The sequence below is a fragment of the Tinamus guttatus genome, unplaced genomic scaffold, assembly GCF_059628265.1.
Source record: "Tinamus guttatus ecotype Peru unplaced genomic scaffold, ASM5962826v1 Tinamus_guttatus_pri_ptg000510l, whole genome shotgun sequence".
In the NCBI taxonomy this organism is placed as follows: Eukaryota; Metazoa; Chordata; class Aves; order Tinamiformes; family Tinamidae; genus Tinamus; species Tinamus guttatus.
Window position 1 is genome coordinate 2,820,485 of NW_028289044.1, and position 25,162 is coordinate 2,845,646.

The following is a 25,162-nucleotide window of genomic DNA, read 5'->3' on the forward strand; positions in this document are numbered from 1 at the left end:
GGATTCATACAGTTAGCAGCCAGATCTATTTTTAATCACATTCCTCTGCCAGGCCTAAAGGCACAGAGCGAAGGATTTGGCACCGTCCAAAGCCGTTTTGCAAATCCTCCGGAATGGAAGGGGGCTTTGTAGGTACAACCCCCCTGCCTTCAGGGACGCAGGTAACTGCTGGTTTTCTAGCTCAGGGGCAGCAAAACATCTCTGGAGAGACAAGGGAGTCAACAACTACCCTCTTCCATGGCTCCAAGCACAAGGGTGGCAACAGGTTGATGCCCTTCAGGCTGCAGTGGCAGCTACTGCTCCCAGCAAGTCTCATCCATCAACAACAGCAGGGGAACCAGCAAACAACATCCTCTAAAGCGGTTAGACCACTCACTGCAGCAGCTCAGAGAAATGAGCCACAACTCCAGTGATGAATTCTAAGCACTATTCAGTTTTTCTTGTTCAAAGCATAAAAATGTTTGTCATAAAACAAAGAGTCAGAAATATGGATGGCCACCAAAGAAGTTGCATATGTAACACTAAAACCAAGGATGAGGGCTCAGCGTAGATATTAGATGTCAGCTAGTTCAGATGACCCTGCAACATCACATTCCTATCTCTCATTTCCAAGCCCAGCATTTGTGCTGCTTGGGCACTGCCTGCACCTGCAAGAAGTTGGCCTTCTCAATGCTAGGCCAAGACCTCCGTGTGCAGATGCTTGTTGTTGCCTGCACAAGGCACAGCAGTCCCCCAGAAAACCTCCATCCATTCTCACATATACATTCACAAGCACAGCCAGAGTTTGGTGATGGATTTGGGAGGAGAGAAGATTGAGAAACTGGCCTACTTACTAAAGGCCATCTGCAAGTATGAAGAACAAGAGTGCCTCATGAATAAGGCTGCGAGAAGAGTTTAGAATGGAAAGTATTACATAACCCAAATACATTACACACGCACACATATAAAGGCACTAAATATGCTTTGCTTTAGTCACACTGAAGAATGATATGCAACAGACTTCTACAGGCAATGGTCACTCCGGGTTTCCTTTGCACAAGGTGCAGAAGTGGAATGCTTGCACGCTTTTTCCTGATAGTAAGGTGAAAAAATGGGAAAACTTACATTTCTTTCATTTGGATTCTCTATCCGAATGACTGACAAAAATAACAGAGCAGCTTGTATACGAGTATCTTTTGGAGTTGCTCATTTTTTCCACTGAGAGCGCTCCGTGTTTATCTGCAATAATTCCACATCCCTCCCTCTGAGTGGCATTCATAATTTTAATTGCTAAAATGCAACACAGATTGACTTGGGTTTATGTAATTTGATTCATATTTTTATCCTCCGCTCCCCCTTTTTTTCCTTTTTTAAGCAGCAACAGTTAGTAGGACAAAATTACAAGGCAGCCAGTTGCCTCTTCTCTGCATTTGTCAGTTCTTCCTCCTTAACAGGAAGGTGTTTTGGTTTGCGCTGAGCAGGCTGCTTCTTTAATGCCACATTTGGTTGGTCTTGTTTACTTCACAGTCTTTTCACTAAGACATAATACTGAATAATCAACCTGGGCAGCTTTACTTCATGTGTTTATAATGAATTTTGTACTGCTCTCTCCTTTCTGTGGAGCAACAAAATTGCCTAGATTATTTTGCAAAGAAAAAAAAAAAAGAAAAGAAAAGCTTATCACATTAAGTTAAAAGTTAGGAGGGATGAGAGGAATGTTGAGTACTTGGAGAAATTCAGCCACCTACCAGGAATAAAGAGATGCAGATCTTCAGATCCAGTCATTAGAAAAAGGTAGTACGAAACACTTGGGGATGGAGAGGAGAACATGAAGGGACAGATTCCCACCCTGAACCTGTACACGTCTACCTAAAAAATAACACTACCACCAACTGTGGCTCCACAGGGGAAAAAGAACTGAAAAAAAATACATAAGCCAAAGTGTGGTTTCTCAAGACTCCAGGTAGTATTTAAAAAAGTCTCAAAGACAAATATAGGCATGTTTCTGTCATTGGGAAGAATGCTCTGAAGCACCTCCAAAAAAAGTGTTTTGCCATCACTGGGAAAACTTGTGATGACTTCTTGAAGAGAATAAGTTCTCCTCACTCAAAAGTGAATATCTTAGGTAAAAAAAGGAAAAAAAAATCCCCACTTCTCTCATTTATAAAGTAATCTACAAGAACTTGCTGTTTTTATCTCCTAGAGCAAGATGAAAGTGTGTGTGTGTGTGCGCAGTTTCATGCAAAAAGATCAGGCAATTGCTGACACAAAAGCACACGCTTGGGCCCTTCTTGGAGCAAACACCAACCACGTAGCCACCTCCAGGGAGTGCAGAGCCAGAGCTGCCAAATTCTGCCAGGAACGCGTTGGGTCAGTGTCGACTTGCCCACAGCCTCTCCAAGCGGTCAGAGACCCCCGACAGTCCCTTGCCTCACGCACAAGAAGGAGTCCCACTAGAGGACTCACATGGGCTTCCTTAACATGTGGAACATGAAGCACATGCTCAAGGCTTTGGAAAAATAGCCCAGGTCTCATTTCTTTTTAGTGGATGATGTAAAGAACTGTTCAGGAAATGTAAGTTCTCTTCATTAACTATTTTAATTCCCCTCTTATTTGCAACTCTAAAATATTTTAACTTATCACACGAGTATGTGCTTGTGCTTCCAACTATAGGATATTCTTATTTAGTACCCACCTGTAATTAAGAAGTTCTGGAAAATGACATAGGTGCCAGTGTAACAGGTGGGATGCATCTAACCTAAACATCATTACCTGCCTCCTTGGCCTCTCCAGACATCTCCTAAAACATCAAGCCCAGCTTATACCTGTCACAACACTTACACCATATCACTATCACACAAACCTTTATTTTACAGACAATAATCACAGGAGACTAAAAGAGCTAACTAAGGAGAAGGGTCAATTGCTATTTATTATCCTGCAATTCTTTCATTCTTCTACAGCATGTACCACAGGTATGATAAGTGAAGTGAGACTGGGGCCGATCAAGATCTCAACAAAATAAAGATCATGATCACCCAGAGCTAAGCGCACACATGAGCTGATGTTGATTCCTGGAAGAAGAAATCATCCCTCAACCTCTCTCCCCTGATGACTAAAATCCCCAAACCCCCTGATTAGTCTGGCTTTGAAAGCAGGGAGAAGAGAGACCCACCACCAAGTGACCAACTGGGGCTGAAGAATCATTTTAGTGAGGCCTATTTAAAAACAAACAAACAAACAAAACAAAAAAATCTTTTGAAATGTACCCTAACAAATGAAAGGCCATTTGCCTGCCTGTCACTTTACCTGCACAAGACACACTTCAAAGCATTTCCTCTCTTTGCTGAAAGGCCACCTAAAGAGCATTCTCTGTTATACCACATTTGTTCTCATCATTTGATGTTTATTCCTCTAGAAGAAGAAAAAAGTAGAGGAATCAGGTCAGTTATCTTTCAGTTATCTTTTCCATGTTTAACTCGGAAAGGGGCAGGGAAGAGAGAAATTCCTTTCTGTATTCCCCTTTATATTCGAAATTCTTTCATCCTTCAGTGCCTCCAAAGCTACATTTTTCTGTACGTTGGAGTAAGACCTCTGTCCCCTACGACACAAACTTCAGGCGATTCACAGACATTTGCTCAGATAAAACCAAAAGCAGAAGTGACAGTATCCCAAATTACTTAATGGAAACTACAAAATTCTCTTCCCGTAGCAAATTTTGCTCAGGATCAGGCAAAGGGAGTTTCACTCGCGATGCAGTCTAGATTGTGCTGATCAACTTGGGTATTCAACAGCAAAGCAACATTGATGCCCACTCTCCAGGGCTGGCTGCAGCAGTCAGCAACGCCAACGTCCGCTAAGTCACACAGCGCTTTATGGCACAGATTCAACACGGAGACCAGGATGGGCTTCCCCATGACTCACATAGACGTGAGACCAAGTTTTCCTTCGCGTGCCCAGGCTGCCCACGGTGTCCTCAGGTGCCTTTGCACCGGCGCAGGGGCACGGGCACATCGGGTAGCACTGCAGAGCTGTGTACACCCAAGGAATCCATCTACTGTAACCGTGAAGGCCTCTTAATGCCGGATGAATTATGCATTTGGGATAGCTCCGGCTTCTATTTTTGCTGTGCCGAGACAGTCACACGCAGCTGAAGGACTGAACTCTGTTTTCCTCAGAGCAATAGACTCGAAATAAGTTGGATGCCTGAGGGAGGAAGGGAGGGAGCCTCATACTCTAAAACAAGAACCTTTTCACTTCATTACTGTAGTTTCTAATTTAATGCAACTGGGGTAATGGTTGGCCAGTTTTAAGCGGGTGTTTTGGCTTAAATATTAACCCTTGTGGTACACAAGGCTTCATTCAAAGGGTAAGTTCAGCTGCATAGCAAAGAGTTTACAAAACCAGCATAACAGAGCCAAATTACAATTACACCCTTCAAAGTTACTTTTAATCCTCAAAGTTTCATATTCTGTGGTCTGCTTAAAAAAGAAAAAAAACTCATACAGAACATAACAGAAAAGGAAATTAACAATTTTATATTAAGTGTTGGCTTCTAAAATGGTAAAAGCATATAATTAAAAATCTCTCTATAATCTGTGCAAATCAGGCCCATAGCAAGGAAATCCCTGACCTGCCACACAAAAGAAACTTTACACTTGAAAAAAGTTAAGTCTCTAACTTGTTTTGATTCCAAAAGGCAGTTCACAGCAGCTGATGACAGTAAAACCAGTTAGACTCTGGGGAAGATTGCTTTTCATCTGGCCAGTTTTTACCCAACTGGTTGCTTTTTAAACAAGTAACAGGATCTCAGATCTGGCCAACTCTTCAGCTCCCTTCTCCTTCCTTTTCCCTGCCCCATAACTTATGATGCTTTCATATAAAAATATAGTTTTGTCCTTCCCATCAAATCACTGTAATGCAAACAGCTAAATTACTACAGATTTTCCTGTTCTGTAGAAATCCCTGATCCCTTCCCTCTAAAGCAAGGATAGTAACCAACAACTCTACATGCCCATGGCACTTGTTCTGGAAAACGGCATCCTTAGGACTCCCAGACCTGCCCTCCGCTGACTCTAAATCTTGCCCAGCAATCCCAAACAGCCTAATGCTTTATTTTAGCACTGCCTACTACTTTCCTCTCCTCAAAAAGAGTCTACTTTTGGAAAGAAAAATATCTGTCCATTCTGGATGCTTTAGAGATGAGTACATTGACATTTAAAAGCAGATTTTAGGAAAAATGTGCTCAAAATCTCAGCTTTGCAACATCCATAAGATCTACTCAACTCCTGGAGAAGGAATCATGGCACTTCTTGGAACAGGGGCTCCATTTCCATTCTCCCCTGTGAGGCAAATGAGTTCCCATCCCCCAAAGGGAGGTGATGTCCTGGAGAACTACTCCATTTCCAGATGCTAAGAAAATGTAGGATGCCCACAGATCCATCTGAACACAGGAACCAACTGTGAACAGCAGAAATTTCAACCTCAGGCAAAAAGCAGCAGGTGGGAAATACTTCTCTTAATGTAAAACCGCACAGAGGGAAAAGGGGGAGAAGGGCCATCACAGCTTAAGCTGCCTCCTGGAGCATCGCATTTATGAGACATTAATGACTAATATTCGCAGTTGATAAATATTCATTAGGTAAAAGCTAGCTATGTTTAAATAGCTCACATAAGTGTACATATAATGAAATTGGTGAATATTTTATAGGAAAAAAAAATCATGACCATAAGTACTGTAACGCATAAGCAAAACTACATTCAGAAATACAAACTTTAACCTAGTTGCTAATTCATATACTGAAAGCACTGGATCACGCAGAGATTTACAAAGATGAACCAACAACACAGAGGTTCTTTGCCCCTTACATGAGCACACAATTTTTTTTTTTTTTTTTTAAAAAAGAAAAAAGCAGTGATGCCACCCGATTTGCCTGTATTGCAATCGGGGCTAGAAGTTTCTCGCACTGTGCACTATTGACACAGCTGCTTGGTCTTTCTGTGTATTTTCACATCAATTCAAATACTCCCAGGGCTATTATTTGTTCTTTTCCCACCCAAACAGTGTGTCACGACCTGCCACCCTGTCCAGTGCCCCAGAGGGAGCAGCCGGGTCATCTCCTGGAGCCTCCCCAAAAACCCAACGTTACTCCACTCGCCTTCCATGGCTGCAGCACTCAGGCAGGAGCTTTCCTGGGGACGCTGCCGCTGCTCCAAGGACAGGGAGCCCCCAGCATGGAACCTCCTTCCCACAACATGGCCAAGGACCCACGCTGCCCATCACCTCTGCAACACGGACCCAGCCAACATCCTCCAAGCAGGAGGAAGAAATGAGATAGCAGCATGAAGCAGAAGAAAAAGAGTTAAGAGTTAGAGCAAACGGATTTTCTTTTTTGGCCTCTTTTGCCAAAAGCTGCCTGCCTCCAGTCTACAGCTGCAACCTCTTCCGAAGCTTCGGCTGCTTTTCTGGAAAGATGTTATTAGGTTGTGAGCAACTACGGCACGATTTTCATCAAGGGGAGTCACGCCGCAGCTCTTCTCTCCCCTGACTTACAGTCGGGCTTTCTTGATGCCCGCCATACCCACAGGAGATTAACAGCAGCAACACATTTTTCCATCAACTCTACCGAATTTTCAGCAAAATAAATACTTTTGGTGGTTCAGTTGCACATCAGAAGTGCAACCTTCCCAAATAAACCCTGCTAACAGCAGTTTCATCTGAGACATCAAAACTTGGCCAGTATAATGAAGCTACCTTTTCCTCCACGGAAAGTGCTGAGAAGCCACTAATGGAGCTTTGGGCTACTTAATCCCTAACCTGCTTTAATTGCACTACAAACCCCCTGCAGCAATAGCATAACTAAGAATAATCTTTAAAAACCATGAAACATGAAAAAAACTACAAAAATACTTGACCTGACATTTGTACTATTTCAAACACACTGAAGTCTGTACTGTGGGACAGATCCACAAATATTTTCAAAAATAGGCTCTTTACCAAAACACATATTTACTTGTTTGATCATGATGCTGCCAAAAGAGACATGCTGTTCTTTTGTTAAATGTCACCTATTTCACAACTTTCCTGAAAATATACTTTCTTGTGAACACTTTGCAGTACAAGCACAAGCACCAAAAATACATGAAAGCAAGCACAGAGTCACAAACCAACAGTTGTTTAATCACAGGCTTCTTCTAACCACCAGAAAAAATAAATCCTGTTCTGCTTCACATGCCGACATATTATTTTAAATAGGTAGGAGGTCTGAAAGAACATCCCCCTTCATCTCCCAAAACCCAAGAAAAAAAGGAGTCCATTCCAGAGTGTTTACTCAGAGACTGCCCAACGCTGCCTGCTCATTTTGGTTGGGCTTTGCAAGTCCTGCACCACACCTAATGACCATGCTGCATTCAGATTCCTTCCAGCAGCACAAGAAAATTAAAAATATACAAAGAAAAAGAAAGCAGAACATCCCTCAAATATTCTTCTATGAATGCCTCTCCCTTAAGCTTCCCTAATGTTTGTACCTTCTCCCTTGGACGGAGCTGTCACCTCACACAAGGTCAGGCTCCCAGTTTCAGGATCCAGTTGCATTTTTAGGAGAAAGAAAAAAAAGTTTTCAAAACAGAAATGTGCAGGATATGTCCTTAATGAATAGGGACTTAAGACACCACATTCAATTTTCCTAGAAGAGCTCTTATCCCATCATAAAGACTTGGATGAAACTGCCAGTATTTAGGCCTACAGGTTATTCTTCTGCTCGTAGGGTATCTGCTGCTTGTGTTCTTCAGACTCTAAGAGTAAAAATTTTTAGGTACAAAAGCTTTTTGTCAGATGTCTGTGTTTCCCCCTTCCTCAGCAGCCTTCCCTACATCAATAAGCTCCTCTTTCAGTGCCGACGCTGCATAGCGTGGCCTTGGCCCAAGCTGGGTGCATTTGGGAAAGGCTCAACTAGGCAGTTGGAAATGACCAAATGGTGGAAAGCCAGGAAATACAGAGCTTGTGCTCTACCAACACCTTAACTTTCCTCCTGTTTCTTCGCCCTAATGGGAGTATCAGAGCTCTTCTACAAATATTCGCTATTCTGGAAACATTTCACATCATTGATCCCAGATGAAGTGAGATGCAGATGTGCTTTTCCATAGCTGGCTGGGAAAGGAGCAGTGGCCAGAACAAGGCACTGGGTCCAAGCCGGCCCTGGAAATGCTGCTAAAATGCACGAGACAACGTGAGGGGAGCAGAGGGTGCCAAGGAACCTCTTGTGATACCTGCCCTCTGGGATCGGCCTTCCCTTGCTTCGCACCTCGGCCTTCCTCATGTTTTCAAGTGAGCATTTTAAATAACCATCCTTTCAAAAGCACCCTGTGAAAGTCCTGATGCATTTCATCGCACCTCTGTGTATCAAGTCTAATCAAGATTTATTTAAAAAAAAAAAAAAAGTTATTTCACTTCCAGTTCCTGTGTATCCTAACTAGAGAGGAGAGGTAGTAGATGGTTCGCAACAGGCAGAGCTGCCCTTCAGCACAGCCAGGCTCAGCAATTATGAAATTACACTTGCTTCTTCCACAGTTTTTAGATTTCTCATCCCTATCTTGCATATCCAAGCCTAAGAAATAATCCCTTCACCTTTTCAGAAATCAAGGCCCTTGACCCTGGGACTATCCCAGGAGCAAGGATCTGGCTATCAAAAACAGTTAAAGACTCACTTTCTCTGGAGAAAAAAAAAAAACAGCCCATCAAGAAAAGGCTTTGTATAGGAGCCTGACTCGTGAAACTTGGCCAATAACTTCACAAGGAAGCCAGAAACTACCATTTTAAGGTTTTCATCTATCTTACTCTTCGAAATAAACCTCTTCCCCACTCATGCTTGTCCTTCATCGCTAGGAAGGAAATTACACCCAAAATCTGCCAGGGCATTTTTGTATTTTTCCTGAAAGAAATACATCCCGGAGGAAATTTCTCAAGTCCAGCAGTATTATTAGACAGGAGACACAAATACAGCACGGGGAGAATTCCTACAGCCCAGTCCTCAAATAAGCCTCTCCCAGCAGCACTTCCAGGCCATTTCAAGCAACGCCTCCCCTTTCCCACTGCAGAGTTGCTGATGGAGTGTGTCAGGTTAAGCAGATGGAGGAAGAAATGGCTACCTAAGGGCAAGTGGGTGCTCTGTGGGACAACTCGTCCCCTCAGTGGGGACCGGCTCCCACCCGCAGCGCCTGCCTCCAACGCCGCTCATCGGTGCACCCATGTGCACAAAAATGCACTCTCCAAACAGCAATATCCACAGGTTTTCCCCTTTGGTATCCATGGAAAAAGGTTACCGCTCCCCTATTTCATCTTCAGACAGGACTAAGTGTTCCACCAACTTGTGGAAAGAATAAAAGCAGTGAGGTTGATCTAACTGGCGAGCCTTGGTCCAACCCCTTGGAGTATTTTGTTTCAATAGAGCGCAGGGAAAGCAGCTGTCACCTTGATTGGAGCGCCCTCAGTAATCCGATATTTCTCAAATGAAACCCAACTTCCGCCTGCGCTCCCTCTATTTGAGCGAGCATCGTTTCTCATCACTTGAGCAATCAAATGCTCATTTGTACAGAAGCAAGTTTTCATGCAGTCTCGTAAGCTCCCAGAAGAGCACCAGCTTCACCAGATTTCTGCATCTGCCTCTCCCATCCTTTCCCAGCCCCAGGAGGGGAATAAAAAGGATTCCAAGAAAGCCTGGAGAGCAAAAGCAAGTGCCAAGCTGCAAAGCTTGGCTACACACGCTCACTTTCCAGAGAGCACAAGGGCCAAGGGATGCGGCTTTCAGATCATCCACGTCTGCTCAAACGCTTGACTCACGTGCTCCAGCGCTGTGAACACAGACACCACGGGCAAGGAAAAGGCAGCACCGGCACCTCCGACACAGCAGGTCTTTTCCATCCCAGCTTTTCCCTCCCCAACTGGAGTTAGGCCAAGATTTGCCAGCACTTTGGAGATGCTTCTCCAAGAGCTTTGCCAGCACTTCAGTCACACCATTCCCATCCTGCTCCCTGCTGCTTTCCCTTCCCTTTACCTGAAGCCACCATGAGCTGAGCAAGCAGGGAGAAAGCTTCCTGATGGTGGGCAAAAGACCAAAACAGGCCCAATTTTTCATTTACCTTTTCTTCTACTCTTGGATCTTGTACTCACAACATAAGTGAGAGGAGTGTTGCCAATGCTAACAGTTACCTGGCCCACTTGACAGCACAAAAGCAGCAGGAAGAGGGAAAAAAAAATGCCGCCAGAAGAGACTGGAAGCACATTGTAGAGAAAGAGAGTAAATAGATACTTAAGATACTAATTACAATTAATTGTACTTGGTTCTTGTGTAGTGTGCAGTATTGCTCAGAATTGCTGGCAGCACAAGCCAAAGAAACACACAGTATTAAAAGCTCCATTTATGTTAGAAAAACAGAAGTATTTCAACAGCATTACACTGACAATAGCATGAGAAAAAAAAATGTACAAAATACCTGAAAGCCCTTCATTCAGGTTGCTATGTTTTTATTTTGGGATAGAGCAGCCTACACCCACACAGAAGGCAATCCTCACTACAGTGTGCTGTCTTGTGCAACTGTTGGAAAAGGGACTTTTTCCCCCCCATTTTGTTTAAAAGCGTATTAAAACATATTTGCATTAAATCTGCTCTGATTTATCCAACAGAAAGTTGGAGCATGTATGCTATACGCTTTAACAGAAAGATATACATAGCTCAGCAGACAATGTTTTATAGTTTAATGATTAACCTCACAGAAAAAGAAAGCAAACTTGTAGGTTACTCCATATTTTTGAGATGTTTTGAGATGAGTTTGGTGTACACAGGAAGTCTTTTCTCTTATACACTCATAGCTGGCTCTGCACTTCAGGCTTTGCAACTATTCACAAAAAGAGCCTGCAGAGGAGTCTTAAGAAGAAAGCTAATTGACAACTGCCCAGCACAAGGAACCACCTCTGCTTAATTGAAGGTCATTTCTGCTAAGCTGTGTCCTATATTTACCACCTGGCTTGTAACGACTGCTTTTATTCAAATGCTCTGCAGTAAAAACATAGGCATGTGTAGGGTATGAAAACTTTTATCACTGAAACCTGCTGCAAGAAATTAGCAGAATAACGAAGGCTAGCACACTTTCTCAGCAAAATTAGGTCAGGTCTCCTTTGAATGCTTCCATTTGAAGGTTGTGCCAGACTTCAGATCAAATACTTTTGAGTGCATTAGAAATAACAGCTTAAGAGATGAACTTATACACTACTGATAATTACTACTAACAGTGTATTGCTGTCTCCCTCTCCACCTGTGGATAATTATAAATAGCCTACATTCTCTCCCTGGTGTATACCACGAGGTTAAGAACAAATCCAAAAAAACATTCTTAGAAGTACTGGTCACGCATTTCAGATGAGAGAAGCACATAAATCCGCGTAACTTGAGAAAAATATTTCTCTACGCACCCTCTCTTTACCAAACGCTCCCCAAATATAGCTAGATGCATTAACGTTACAGCAGGGAGTGATGTCAAATAGGAACGTGCCAAGCTCAAACGCAGACCTTGCTCTGCCCTCCAGGGCTTGTGCACAGCCTTGAACCGGAGCGTCCAGGGGCAGCAATGCTGCAGCTGTGAGGGCAAAAGCCAAAGAGATGTCCCCAGGTATAGAAAGCAGCTAGTTACCCATCACCCTAATGCTACTTTACTGCTCACACCAGCCACTTCAAGGACTGGGCAACAGAAAGCACCCTGCTGCTGCCCACGTCCAGGCGTGGTTTGGCAAAATTTCCTTTATAAGTCAATCTGTAAAGCACCAGCAATACCCAAAACCCCAAACTGAAAGCTTCAAAGGGTAAAAAGGGTGTCCTATTAGCAAAACAGTATGCTTGGGGTCAAGCGTGCTCTTGTGGAACTTACCATTGTAACAAAACCAACAGTAAAAAAATAAAACAAAAACAAAGCACTCAACTAAAGAATTTAAGAGTTCAGAATCTTCTCTGTTTTTTTCCATTCTTAAAATTCCCAGATGAGTGCACTCTAGCAAACCTGACTTTTGGGGAGGGTTGTGAAGATGCACAGAAACATCGATCCCTTCTTATCATTCCTTGTTTTTGTTTTGCTTTCAACTTTCCTCCCATCAGGTGACACTAATGACTGTACAGATGTTACGCCTATTGCCAGAAGAACTAATTTTTTGCTGTTGTTGTTTTAGTTATAATCCCAAATGTCCAATTCTTGTAGGGCACATAGAGAATCCCAGGGGAAAAAAAAAATAGTAGCATGACTCCAGTAGACCTACTGTATTAGGTGCACAAGCCCAGCAGACTTCTTTTGTCCACAGAAGGACTTCTTATTCCTCAAAAAACATACTGAGGAAGCTACATCACTATTAAGTAGGTCTGGTTTCTGTTGTACCGTAACAATTTATGCCACTAGTCAGAAGACCAGTCACAGCTATCGGCCAAGAGACCTGCATCAAGAAAACAGGTCACAAGCGCTGGTTAAATTGGAGGTTGACAGTCAAGAAAGTAGCATTAGAGAAGGCACAAAAAATAGCCAGGGACAGAAAACTTTAAGGTTTTGAATCACAGTAAGAATAGGAACAAAAAGCAAGAAAGGTCATTTCCTCTTTCTAATGCCCTACCGTTACCAAGCACACAAGAAGTGACATTTTCAGCGCAGCAATGCTATAAAGAGCAGTATCCCAAACTCTTTCAGACTCGATGCTCCTGCGCCATTAGGAGCTCAGCACTGCCCTCCTTTCAGCTGGCTGCAATGTGGTTTTGAGGACTCGCTGGTGAAAGGCTGTTCCTGGCACTGATGGGGTGAAGGGCACTGTGCAGAGCAGCAGCAGCATGGAGGCCATCACATGTGGTTTTAACCGGTACCCACCTTCCTCACCTTCAAACCTCACCTGCGAGGAGTTTCCAAGCACTGTGCAATAGGTTGGAGAGGTAGTTCAGTGATATCAATATATCACTTTTTGGTCAGAAGGGAGGAAAAAAAAAAAAAAAAAAAGAGGCAAATCTGACAAATTCAAATCAACTCAAGCCGTTACATGGATAGACAAAAGAACGGGGAGCCCACTGAGACAGAGACAGTTCGGTCACTGTCTTTCAACCAGGACAGGTCAGTCCTGACATCTGCATTTACTCTCCTGCTGTTACTCCAAGCTTCTCCATTCAGGAAAGCCTCTCCAACTCATTCATTTTCACAGCACTGAACACAGAGCCTGTCACATTACCAATGCTCTGAGGCAGAGGGAAGGCTGCACTGGAGAGAGGGAAAATACATATATCTTTAATCTTTATATATCCATATTATATATAGAGAGAGATATCAGAAGAACCCGTGGGAACTATGGCAGATCAAATCATATTTAGGGAGGAAAACTGTTATAGAACTGCTGTACTAAATCAAAAGAAACAAGAGGAAAAAAAATATGTATACAGACCACCTTCTGTTTTAGGCTTTTTTCCCTGGTAAATTAGGTCAGAGAAGATGCTCTTCCCAGTCTAATTCCAGGCCAAGTGAATCACAAAGAAAGAAAATTTTGAAAGCAATTTTGTTCTGTTTATTTAACTACTTAACATTCTGCAGGGCATTTCTTTTCCTGACACTTGAAAGACATTTTGCCTTTCATAAAAGAAAATACATGCACACACAAATAAAAAATAGATATAAAAATAACAAATACTTAAAATAAGATTTACATTTAAAAAGGAAAAAAAAAAATCACACACACAAAGTTCCAAAGAACTTCTAAGCTAGAACCACCACAACTACAGAGAGCTGGAAAGCTCTCTGAAATACTCTCCACAGACACTTAATTTCAAACATACTCCAAAAAACTTCATCTCAAACCACATTAGATGTTACAGTCAAAATCCAGCCTTCATATAAGAGAAATAATCAAACAGAACATGACTAGGAAATTATAAATAATGCCAATAGAAGCAGTCTATGGCACTTTTGCAACCATTCACATCCATCTCCAGTGCTAGTCATCTTTACTGCTCTACCATGGAGAAAGAGATTTACAAGTCCTGCATGCTACAGATGCTTAAATCACTAATAATCCTGCAGTATTAATCTTCTAACACTATATGCTGCCACAACAGTTCTTGAGAACACTTCACCTTGCAATAGTGAGACTTTTGCAAGCAACTCATTAACAAAACCAATTTCACGAATTCTTCTTGCAGATGTTCCTTCCACCTGCTGCACAGAAACCTCCATTAGCTGCACTTGCCACTGCCACCCGTGGCACGTACAAGCACCGAGCATCTGGGAACGCCTGTTGCTGCAGTCCAACAGCCAGGATAGGAATCAGATGTTCTGAGTGACTTTTTAACCAAAAACTCAGAGTTTTCTTCCTCAGCAACATTATTTTATGCATATTTTTGCTTCAGGAAGAATATGTAATTATTATTTATAGGGCTAAGCCATACTTACTTTTATGTATGCAATGTCAGAAATTTATATTCAACAGAAGCTTAAATTTTGTATGCCCCAACAATACATTTACATTAATTTGAGCTGGCTTCACCTTACCCCTTTGTTTCCCTTGCAAGTTTTCATTTTAAATAATAAAAGGTGTATATATGCCAAACCTCTGTGACTGCATATTTGAATGCAGAGTCGCATAGTCTTTTCTTATCACCAAGAAAAAAAAAAAAAAGCAGGTTTTCACCTGGTAGTAAGTTTAAATGATTCAATGATTCTGGGATCTTCATATCCAGAAGAAGCAAGAACAATTAACCAAGCAAAGGAAGGATCTGTCTTCCAGGCAGCTCTCCTCTCCGAGGCTCTATAAGACCCAAACTCTCCCATCTTCAAATCCATTTTTAGCCTTCCCTGCAGATCCCAGTCTGAATACTGAATGTGCTTCAGCTTTTCAGGTCAGAAGAGACCCAACGTATGGAGAACAGCTACCAGCTGTGACCTTCAGGTGCTCTGTCCAGGTAGGTACTGCACTTTCATCAGCAACAACTTTCATCAGGCACAGCTGGAATTCACACAGCTCAGCCCAGAGAAGGAAGAGGACTCACTTGTGCTTGTGTATCTAGCAGAGGGACACAGACAGACCTGCTGAAGGACCTTGGGGAAGGCAGGGGAGATGAAAGACCTAGTGAGACTATTTGCTCCCATGGCAGCAAGCGCACAAAATATTTTTCTTCTTTTAGAACATCCTTAGCCTTGAGGCCAGGCCAGTCACACACCCAACAGCTCTCCAAGAAGTACTCCAGTTCCTAGACTGTATTTCTTTAGCAGCACTATTTCCCACAGCTCTGAGACCATTAGCTTCATGCTTCCGAAATGCTGTTCAGAAAATAAGGATGGGCCACTTCACACTGATCTGAAAGGTGACAAGCAGGCTCCATTAATGTAGAAGTGCCTCTAGAGAAAATTACACTTCATTACGGTTAATCAAGAAGCAACACACATCTGACAACATAATATTTAAATACAGACAATACTAGCATTGTGATTGGCAACTAGAACGTATCTGAACGTTTTGATTTTGCTCCTGGGCATACCACAGGCTGTTTGACCTTCTGCAAGGCCCTTCGTCTCCTTACCTTTAATAACAGTACAAAGTATGTATTTATTTTCATGCTCACAACTCAAACATAGTCAAACAGGTTCTTATTTGAACTTTCCCAAATCAATTCACCTTTGGAACAAAACAATTCAGTGCAGATGGGCGATTTCTGGGGAAGTCGCTTATATATAAGCTAAAAATAGTGATCTCGGATTGGAGGTCCGAGTTACGCTTTAGTTGAGCATGGCTTATGTGACACAGCAATAGCCTATGTACAGACAGGGCCAACATTTGCAGATTCATCACTGTGTTATTAGTGATTATTTCAGTTTGAGTGAACCCGCTACTTGAGGCTTAAACAAAAATAATCTGTTCAGCACAAAAATACTTATTGTGAATGGTTGTTTCATGCTATTTTTTTCCTTCTACTGCAATCAGTTTTCCAATACCTTTGAGGATTACATGTATTTTATATTTCTGCCTAAATATCTAGTATTCTTTTGATAGTATCCCTCAGGGTTGAGCTAATCAAGAAAACAACACACACAGAAAGAAATGTCATTATTATAGGGTCAAACACTAATGCAGTCTTTACTCAAGAGATTGCAAATTATCCTTCAACATGAGCAAGAGAAATCTTGTTCCCAAATCACCAGAATAGTGCAGTGTAACCTGTGAATAAATTACCACTCCTGAAAAGATGTTAGATAGCAGTTTATTATTTTTTTGTAAGCATGAACTGAAGGTAATCAAACAATCTGCTCACAGAACAGTCCAAAGTAATTCTCTCATGCTTGCAGCAGCATGGACAGTAGAGCAGCTTGAATCACCACCAAAAGACTCATGCATCTTATCTGCGGCAACACAGAAGGCATCTTTATGGCTTACATTCAAGGAAGGTCTTACACAGGGCCTAGAATAAGCCTCTCATTCTCAAACACAACATTTTCTTACAAAGCATACTCAAATCTAATAAGATGACTGAAAAGTACTTCTCCTTAACCAGACAAGAGTCCTTTGTTCAGGCTCCCAGCCTTACTAAAGCCTGTATTTGTTTGCCATAAGGAAAAATGTTTAAACTGGTCAAAGGCAAGAGTCAATTTGGTGAGATAATGTAATTAATAAATGCTATCCATATGGCTTTGCTTGACAGAGACAACTGTCTGGGACGAGCAGGGCAAACAAAGCTGTCCACAGGACTGGCTGCTTCCTGCTGCAGCCCTGAGAAGCATCTCTAGGAGCTCAGGCCCCTCACACAAGGACAGGAGGTGGGTCCTCTCCTTCCTCCTTGGGGGGAAGGCTCAATTATGATCTTCCTCTCCATCTTAGTTGGGCTTTCGGTAACTTGTACCCTTGCCTGGGTGGGGGTGGGGGGGAAAGCCTTATTCTGGTCATCCTGAGATTACACTAAAGATTAGAGGCTTAGATTCCCCAAAACTTCACATAAATTCAAGGCAAACAACAACTGGCTAATTCTCTGAAGCCCACCATCTTTAACCCCTGAGCTGTGGCAATTACATCGAACCTACTACAGAGGTATCCTCTGTTCGAGAACCACAATCCCCATAACAAGACTACAATCTACAAGAAATCTGTCCTAACTTGTCCTTGAAGACTAGGCTCTCATCTACTTCCTTGATAAGGATCTAGAAAAAAAAAAAGTAGAGAACATCTCTGCACTTTAGGCCTGAATATTAAGTTAGATCCAATGTAGACCTCAGGGCTAAGATGTTGAAAAGAGAAACTGCTTTAAGTGTTTGATCTCACATCAAGAATCATCTGTTGTTTAATTTTTAAAAGATAAACTAACCTGGGAGGGAAACCTACTCCCAGAAAGAGGTTCCTGAGAACATCCAGATAAGCAGAGAGCTCCTGTTGCGAGTTCAGCTCAGTGCTACAATCATAATCACCGAGACTGGAGGCAGAAGCTGGGGCTTAACCAAGTTTCCAGCGTATGAGATTGCAAGGAGCGGCTGGATGGGTGCGTGCCGATGCTTCCCTTCAGCTAGGAGCATCAGCCCTGTCGGAGGATGCTGCCAGATTGCAGATGCTGCCAAGCCACAAAGATGAACGGACAGCTACTTATTAAGTTTGCAGCAAGAAGAAAAGGCTCATGGAAGCTGAGGAAGGGTGGGAATAGATCAAGATGAAATAAGTTTCCTAGCTTTCTTTGGAGCCTACTTGGCAATGCAGATTTAACACGCTGAAGAGATACACTCATGGCACATAAACCTGAAATTCCACTTAACTCTTCAGCACCTCTCCTCCTCTAATAACCATCTCCAAAGTCGAGCTGCATATTTCAGAACAACATTCCTCCTCTCCCACACAAAACCAATTTTCCAAAATCCAAAAGCAACATAGCTCTTAGAGACAAATGTAGGAAAATTAAAGCATCACATTTCCAAAAGATTGTTTCTCAAAATGATAGCAAATATTGTCCTAGCATCATCCTTTAATAGCTATATTTATGTCAACAAATCTGTCTCGGATGCTTACAGAGGAAATGGGAGGACCACTCAGTTGATGCTGACACTCTCGTTGAGTGCTGTGTTTTAATGAAACCATAAAGCCCAACCACGCGCATTGCTGGGATGGCATGAAGCAAAGCACAGTGGTTATCAGCATTCTGACAGCACAGGCAGAAGAACCTCCGGCAAAGCTGCATCCACACATGCACCCTCCTGGCTGCGGGATGCCCTGATCACAGAAATCCCAGGAGACTATTAGTCCCGCTCATGGCAAACAGAAAAAGCAGAAAGATATTTTAACATCTTTAAAATGGGCACTGACCAGCACAACTCAGATACTTGGCACCAAACTCTGCCACTGTTAAAATCACCAAGTGCTGACTCTGCTATCAGCGGGACTGAACTTTTAGAGACGCACCAGACCTCCTACAGACTATGCCCTTTCTTTCCAGCAGTTTTATCTTGCCTTTTTTCCCCCTCGACTGGAAGGAGCACAGAAAACCAACACAGTACCTAGAAAGCACGTTTCTCACACTCACCCAAGGCCGGGTGAGCCACAGCATTCCCGCAGGCCTGACGGGAATTACTGCATCCCGCTCGGCCTGACGTCACGCCACCCGCTGCACCCACGGCAACAACGCAACCGGCCCTGGCCGCAACCCGCCGCTCGGAAAGGGGACAACCCTCCCCACCACATGTTCTTTGGCAAGAACGGGCCCAGCGCATCCTCCCCCCTCAACAGCCCAAGGCCAAGGAGCTCGGCGAGCACACGAGACAACCCGCGGCCGCACGCTCCGCTTCAGGACACACCAGCGGCACCCGACACACGCAGACTGACCCAGATCTGGGGTGGGTTTCTGACCCAGCGCAGCTTTAATGGTTCTGACATCCACTTGGTCCACCCCACTGCACAGTGGCGTTTGAAAAAACACGAGGCAAACGCGGCAAACTCGTTGCTTTAGGAATGTCCTAGGAAACAGTCTCCTCATTCCCTCTATTTCCTCCAAAACAGCCTCTTAGACACCTACTTCTTCAGGGGTATTTTTGTCTTGCCTAAATACAAATAATAATAAATAGCAGAATCAAACAAGGGAGAGAAATTCAGAGATGAAACCATTTGACAGAGCTCTGGGGGACTAGCAACATTTTTTAAGCATCTACATAAAATCCCTCTCGCTACAAGGACAATATTCTGCAGAGGCTACACGTTGGGCATATACCTCCTCCTAAAGCCAGCTCTATAAAATCCCATCTTGAGAGACCATGCAGCTACAGCCAGGCCCAGCAAAAGAAAAGGAAGGGGAAAAAAATAAATGAAAAAAAGCCTTTTACTTTTCCAGTCTTTCCACAACTTTCCCGCGGGCGGTTGGGCCCCACAAACCGCACGGCACCAGGGCACCCGAGAGCCCGTGCGCGCCCGTCCTAGGGCAAAGACACCTAAAACCTGATCCTCGACAAATTGCCGTGGCAGTTTAACAGTTACTACATCAGAGAACTTCAGGATAACAGCATTCCTGTCAAAATAAAATATATTGTACCTCTAGCAAACGGGCACTTCTGCAAGGTAGCTACATCCGAATCTGGAGTTAGTGGTTTATACAACCCATTTCCATTAGTCCGTAAGGAAAGTATTTTGCAATTGTATCCTCAGAAGCCATTAGCGACGAGCCAGACTTCATGAAGCCTGTGACGGGGCTAATTCATACAAAAACTAGACAACTTCAGAAGTTAACTGAAGCTAGTGACGTTATTTAGTTCAGTGAAGCAGCTCGATTTAGTGGGATTAAATTGCCACGGTATTTTAATGTCACATAGAAGCCTCGATTTATTATTTCTTCATAGTTGCCGAAACCCTGTGACGGTGCCATCTGCGCCCCCTTCCCCGCGGCCGGTCCGAGCGGCCACGGAGTGACCGCGGCTCCGCTGTCCCCACGCCGGGGTGGCCGCGCCTCGCGCGGGTCCCATCGCCACCGCCCACGCGCGAACCGGGCGCGGAGGGCGCGCAGGGGCCGCGGGGCGCGCACACGGCGGCCCTTGTTCCGCGGGGCGCCGCGCGGGGGAACGCGGCTCCCGGAGCCGAGCCGAGCCGAGCCGGGCCGGGCCGGCCGCCCCCGCACGGGTAACGGGCGGGTATTTTGCAAGAAAATTTCGCAGCAGGCGGGAGGATCGCGGCGCCCCAGACCCCGCGCGGCGCCCGCGGAAGCGGCGCGGGGGGAGCCGCGGCTCGCGGAGGGGCCGCGGCTCCGCGGGGCTTTTCGGTGCTCCGCGCCCCCGCGCGCAACGGCTGCCCCCGCGCGCACTCACCGGCTGCGCGGAGGCGCAGGCCACGACGCTGAAGGTGAGCGCCAGCCACACGCCCCGCATCCTTCCGCGGGGGCGGCCGCGGGGCCGAGCACAAAGGCGAGAGCGGCGCGCTCGGCAGCGCCCAGGTGGGCGCCCGCTCCTGCTCCCTGTCCCTGTCCCTGCGCCGCTCCGCGCCCGCCGAGGCTCCTGCTCCTGCCGCGGCTGCTGCTGCTGCTGCGCGGTGCCGGCCCCGCCGTCCGCGCGCGCCGAGTGCCGCTCGCAGTTAAAGCCGGCGGAGATTCCTGCAGGATTACAACACAGATTGGCAGCTGCCCCAGCCAGTGGAAGGAGGCGGCGCGCTCGCTCCCCTCGCAAATTCAAGCAACTTTCCCCCCCCCCTTCCTCCTCCTCCTCCTCCTCCTCTGCCCGCCCCGGGCTGCCCTGGCTAATCCCCCCCGGTGGAAAACATGAGCAGCGCCGCCCGAGCGAGCGGCTGCCTGGAAAGTCGCCCTCGCTCCGAGCGAAATCTGGGGTTTCTACCGTTCTGCCGCCGGATTTCGCGGCTTTGCTCCTTCCCACTCTGCCGAGTTAGCCGGGAAGGCGGTATCGGGTGTTGGAAAAACAGGAAGGGGGGAGGCTAGAAACGAGACGGGGCAGTTTGGGTTCCCCAACTGGCTTTCTCCCCGCAGTTCAGTTTTTCGGACTTTTTTTCCGTCACCCTGAGGAATGGGAACTTTTGGATAGGAGGAGGTGGTGAGCGAAGGAGAGCAGAGCTTTGGACTTCGTTATATGGATCCAGCAGCTGAGGCTTCAACATAAAGGCTGCAAGAATTGGCAGCACCAGGAATGTGCGCTGCAGAAGCCAAAACAAGAAGTCTTGCTATGACTAGTCTGTGGTATTTCTCAAGTGGGGAAAATGGTGGAGTTGCAGCCTTCAGGAGCCTCACTCAGCCTGATACACTCGGCTATGCCAGCGCATTTCCACCCCTAAATGTGTCCATTTATTACATAAGTCCTTGGACACGTGAAAGGAGCAATAACCGGGAAAGCAAAGTGTATCAGTCACACTCACAAATTACCACTTGTCATTTAGTTCAGAAAGCTGCGGGCTGCATTTTGTAGCCTGAGTCAAATGATCCCAGTGACCATAAGAGTCTCTCTTGCTTTAACAAACCCATCCATCTTTCTGCTCTCATCCATCTCCTCCCTCTCCCGGGGAAGCCGAGGAGATTCCCCCTGCAGATGTTGGAACATCCCTAGCCCTGCTTGTCCTGTGCTTTGCAGTCTCGGACTGCAGACAATCTTGAGATCCCATCCACCTTCTCATTCGAGTTGCCTGCTTATCAAAAAAGCATGCCGTATAAAAATAATAATAATTAAAAACATGAATTCAGCACATGCAGTCTGTCACCCCACTCACTGCCTTCCCAGCCTGTCCCAGTCAATGTGCATCCCTGGCGATCCCTGCAGAGCCCCGGCACAGGGGCTGGGACACAGCAGGGTCCCTCACCCCCATGGGCCGTGGCAGGGACTGGAGCATTCCCAAAGGCAGCCCGCTCCTGGGACATGCTGCTTGTCAGCAGTTCCAAGTTGCCTTTCCAGTATCCACCTTCCAGATAAGCCTTGCCAACGATTTTTAGGCTGCATTTCCTACTGAATCTTACCCCTTTTTTTGCTGATTTGCTCCTTGTGAGTGTAACATGATGATCAGGTAGTTCTGCCCTGAAATGGACTGTTTAATATATTTGTTTCCTTAAAGTACACTTCAGGAGTTTGCACTCAGTTTTGCGTATCATCTACCTTGGCAGGTGGCTGGGCTGCAATCTGGCTGAGCAATAATTTCAGCTCTGTTTCTGGATGGGTGCGTAAAATGCAAAGAAGTAAAGAGAGGAAACCTCCAGTTGGGACATATCCATGGACATCTCATTCACATGAATCTCAGAGGCATTTGCGGAGTTAGGGGAGTTAAAGAGTGATACAACTTGCCCAAAGTCAAAGCAGAAATCAGAAATAGCATTGACTATGCTGGCAGGATTCTTAATACCAGGAAAACAGAATGCAACATCAGAAACAAATAATACAGATGAGCAAGTGGAAAGAGAAAAGAGCTGAATACTAGAAATATCCTAAGGGCCATCAAAGACCACGGGGTAGGTGATTTACTGTAGATGGATATTTTTTTAGCACTCAGACCTTGCAGGCACATGCCTTAAATAAATAAATGAAGCTCGCTTCTTCATTCCGGTTAAAATCCGTGCTTATCAGGGATTTGTGCAGTCAGGGGAATCTGTCACAGACCAAAACTGCCACCAGCTAAGGCAAGGCGTCCCTCAGGTAAAGACGGCCTCTGCTAATGGGCTTCTCACAGGCTCCTGGTGTCCATATAGGCAGTGCCCGTTAAGGACTCAGGGTTAAGCTGCAGACACCTACGTGTGTCCTTAGAGCTGCTTAGGTGCAATCCCTCCTACGCCAGGCATGGATATCTGCACACACCAACACAAGAAAAATCCGGGCTGAAGACCAGAAGCTAGATAGATGATATGGAAAGGTAAAAATGAGCATGAGGGGTGAAGACAAGAAAAGAAATTGTCCTCATAGGTCACAGAAATAACAGAGGCTGGTGCCAGGACCTCTCTGTCCTGCAGCCAGGAGCCCCACGCTGCAGCAGGAACCTTCTCGTGCACAGCCCCGTGGAGAGCGGCTGTGCTCCATGGCCACGTGCGAGCGTTCCACACCTGCACCCGTAGACACCCTGTTTTCATGGGAGTGGAGGCAAGTGGGAAGCCCAGCGTGAATCTGAAACAATGCGCGCTTCACCCAAGGGAATGATGTAATGAGAACTATTTGTCCCTGTGATTAGGGACAGGCAACGTGACGAAGCTGCAGACATGGGGTCAGACTGTCAGGCGGGAATCACCACCAAGCCCTCGGCTCTCCAGCAGGCCCCAAGCAACCCATCCCAACTCCAGCTCCCCATGGACCAGACTGGAGCGGGATTAAGAGAGCCAGTGCAAAAATGAAGTTCACCAAAGACCTTTTTTTTTTAAAAAAAAAAAAAAAAAAGTGCTCCAACCTAGAAGACCTAGGGAGACCCCTGAGTGTAGCACCTTTGATCTCGTTATTAACTGCAGAAAAGCCCAGACTAGAACCAAAATGTCCACCAAACTGAAAGTCCCCCTCTGACTTCCTCTCAAGGTGGCAATTATTTAACCAATAACCACCTGGACTTGAAGAGTGCTCTCAGGTCGGACTCTCTGGCAGCCAGGACCTAAACTTCACCTAAATGCAGTCAGGCAGGGCTTTGAAGGACCATTGCAGTGGGATGTGCCATGGAGTTACAGGCATTTTAGGCATTCATAGTCAGAAAGAGGTGGGAGCTCTACAGAAGGCAGAAAAGGTTGGAAATCTCGGCAGAAAGACATAAACCAATAGCTGTTAAGTCACAGTTCACGATAAATGTGCTTAACAAGGTCCCAGGCACTTCTCTAGCCTTCATTTTTTATGTGGCCATGTCCTGCAGGTGTCTTGCACAATCACAAGGGATTAGGCAAGAGATCAACCCGAGGAGAAGAGCTCTTAAGAATGCTGTTTCTCCATTAAGATTTGGCCAATAATTCAAGGTGAGATAGTGCTTGGCCTTGGGCACCTGCAAACGCGGCAGAGCCGGACGCTCCTGCCGCATCGCGGGAGCGGGGAGGTGCTGTTGGCTGCAGCGACGTTTGCTGTGTAAGTGATCAGTGCCCAGGCTGGGACAGCCTTGGCATCGCAGTCAAAGCTAATAAGAGAGGATAAATTTTCCTCAATAACTTGTCCAAAGAAGAGCAGAATCTGTTAAAAAAAAAACAAATAAAGCAGCTGACGTTGAAACAGCTGCTGAAACAGCGTTGAACAGGCAATGATATGAAATAAGCCTTTTGGTAGGACAGTTCAGTGTGAGAATTATTAATGTCTTCTCAAATTGCTGATGTTTATGCTTCTAATATAACAACAATAAAACTACCTATCTCTTAAAAAAATACTTGCTAACAAACAGTCACATCCATTTCCATATTCACACCTGAATTCAGGGACATGGTAGGCTGGGATTGTTGCTCCTGGGACCATGTAAACCTCAGTCTCCTGAAGCGCGGGCGTCGTGGCATTAATTTTTGGTATTACATTACTGAAAGGTTTTTGGGGGGTCACTTCTTAACAATGAAAATATATCAACAGGCAACTTTATCTAAAAGCCTGCGCCCCAAGACATGGTTTCTTTTTGCTTCAGGGGCGGATGGAGAGCTCGGGGGAAAATAGGTGCTAAGGGCTGGCACTGGTGGCAGAGCGCGAGCAGCGATCCCAGTGCTGCGTACAAGATGATGGGCAGGATAAAAGCAGGCCAAGAGCAGCCGGAAAATGAAGTGAATTTGTGTTTGTTGTTTTAGAACGGGAGGAGAGAGTAGTAACACCAGGAGATGCGAAGATAAACATAGGCTTTGGGGCTTTGCTATCAGAAAGACAGAAGCGGGAGAGACGAATGCTTCAGGTGAGACTGCTGAGATTTTGCAATAATGTCTGACATGGCATAAGTTGCATTAATAGGTTTTCCAGAACATTTACACTCAGAGAATTGTGAGACTTGTGTAGACGCAGACAACTGACCCATTCGTGCATCCATGTTTGAAGATGGGATTGAAATCCTGATCTGGCAGCGCTCCTAGAGCACATCTAATTCCCTGCCATTCAGGAAGTCACTGAAATGTTTGGATATAAAATAAATATGTGCTTAAAGTGCCTTGCTGATTTGGAGTTCTCTTTTCTAGGCAGGACATCTACCAAACAAGAAAAGCAAAGCAGATTTGCCAGTGAGCCAATACTGACAGTGAGGGACACAACAAAATTACGA

General features: G+C 45.1%; 1 protein-coding gene across 1 annotated transcript in view; it reads right to left on the bottom strand.

Moving 5' to 3' along the window:
- The window catches only part of SDC2 (syndecan 2), a 58,881-nt gene extending 38,396 nt beyond the window's left edge, over positions 1–20,485 (bottom strand). The window contains exon 1 of the mRNA XM_088533644.1: positions 20,302–20,485. Within this exon, the coding sequence (XP_088389770.1) occupies positions 20,302–20,361 (60 nt within the window). The 5' untranslated portion in view covers positions 20,362–20,485. The remainder of the gene's footprint in view (positions 1–20,301) is intronic.
- Between the last annotated feature and the right edge of the window lie 4,677 nt (positions 20,486–25,162).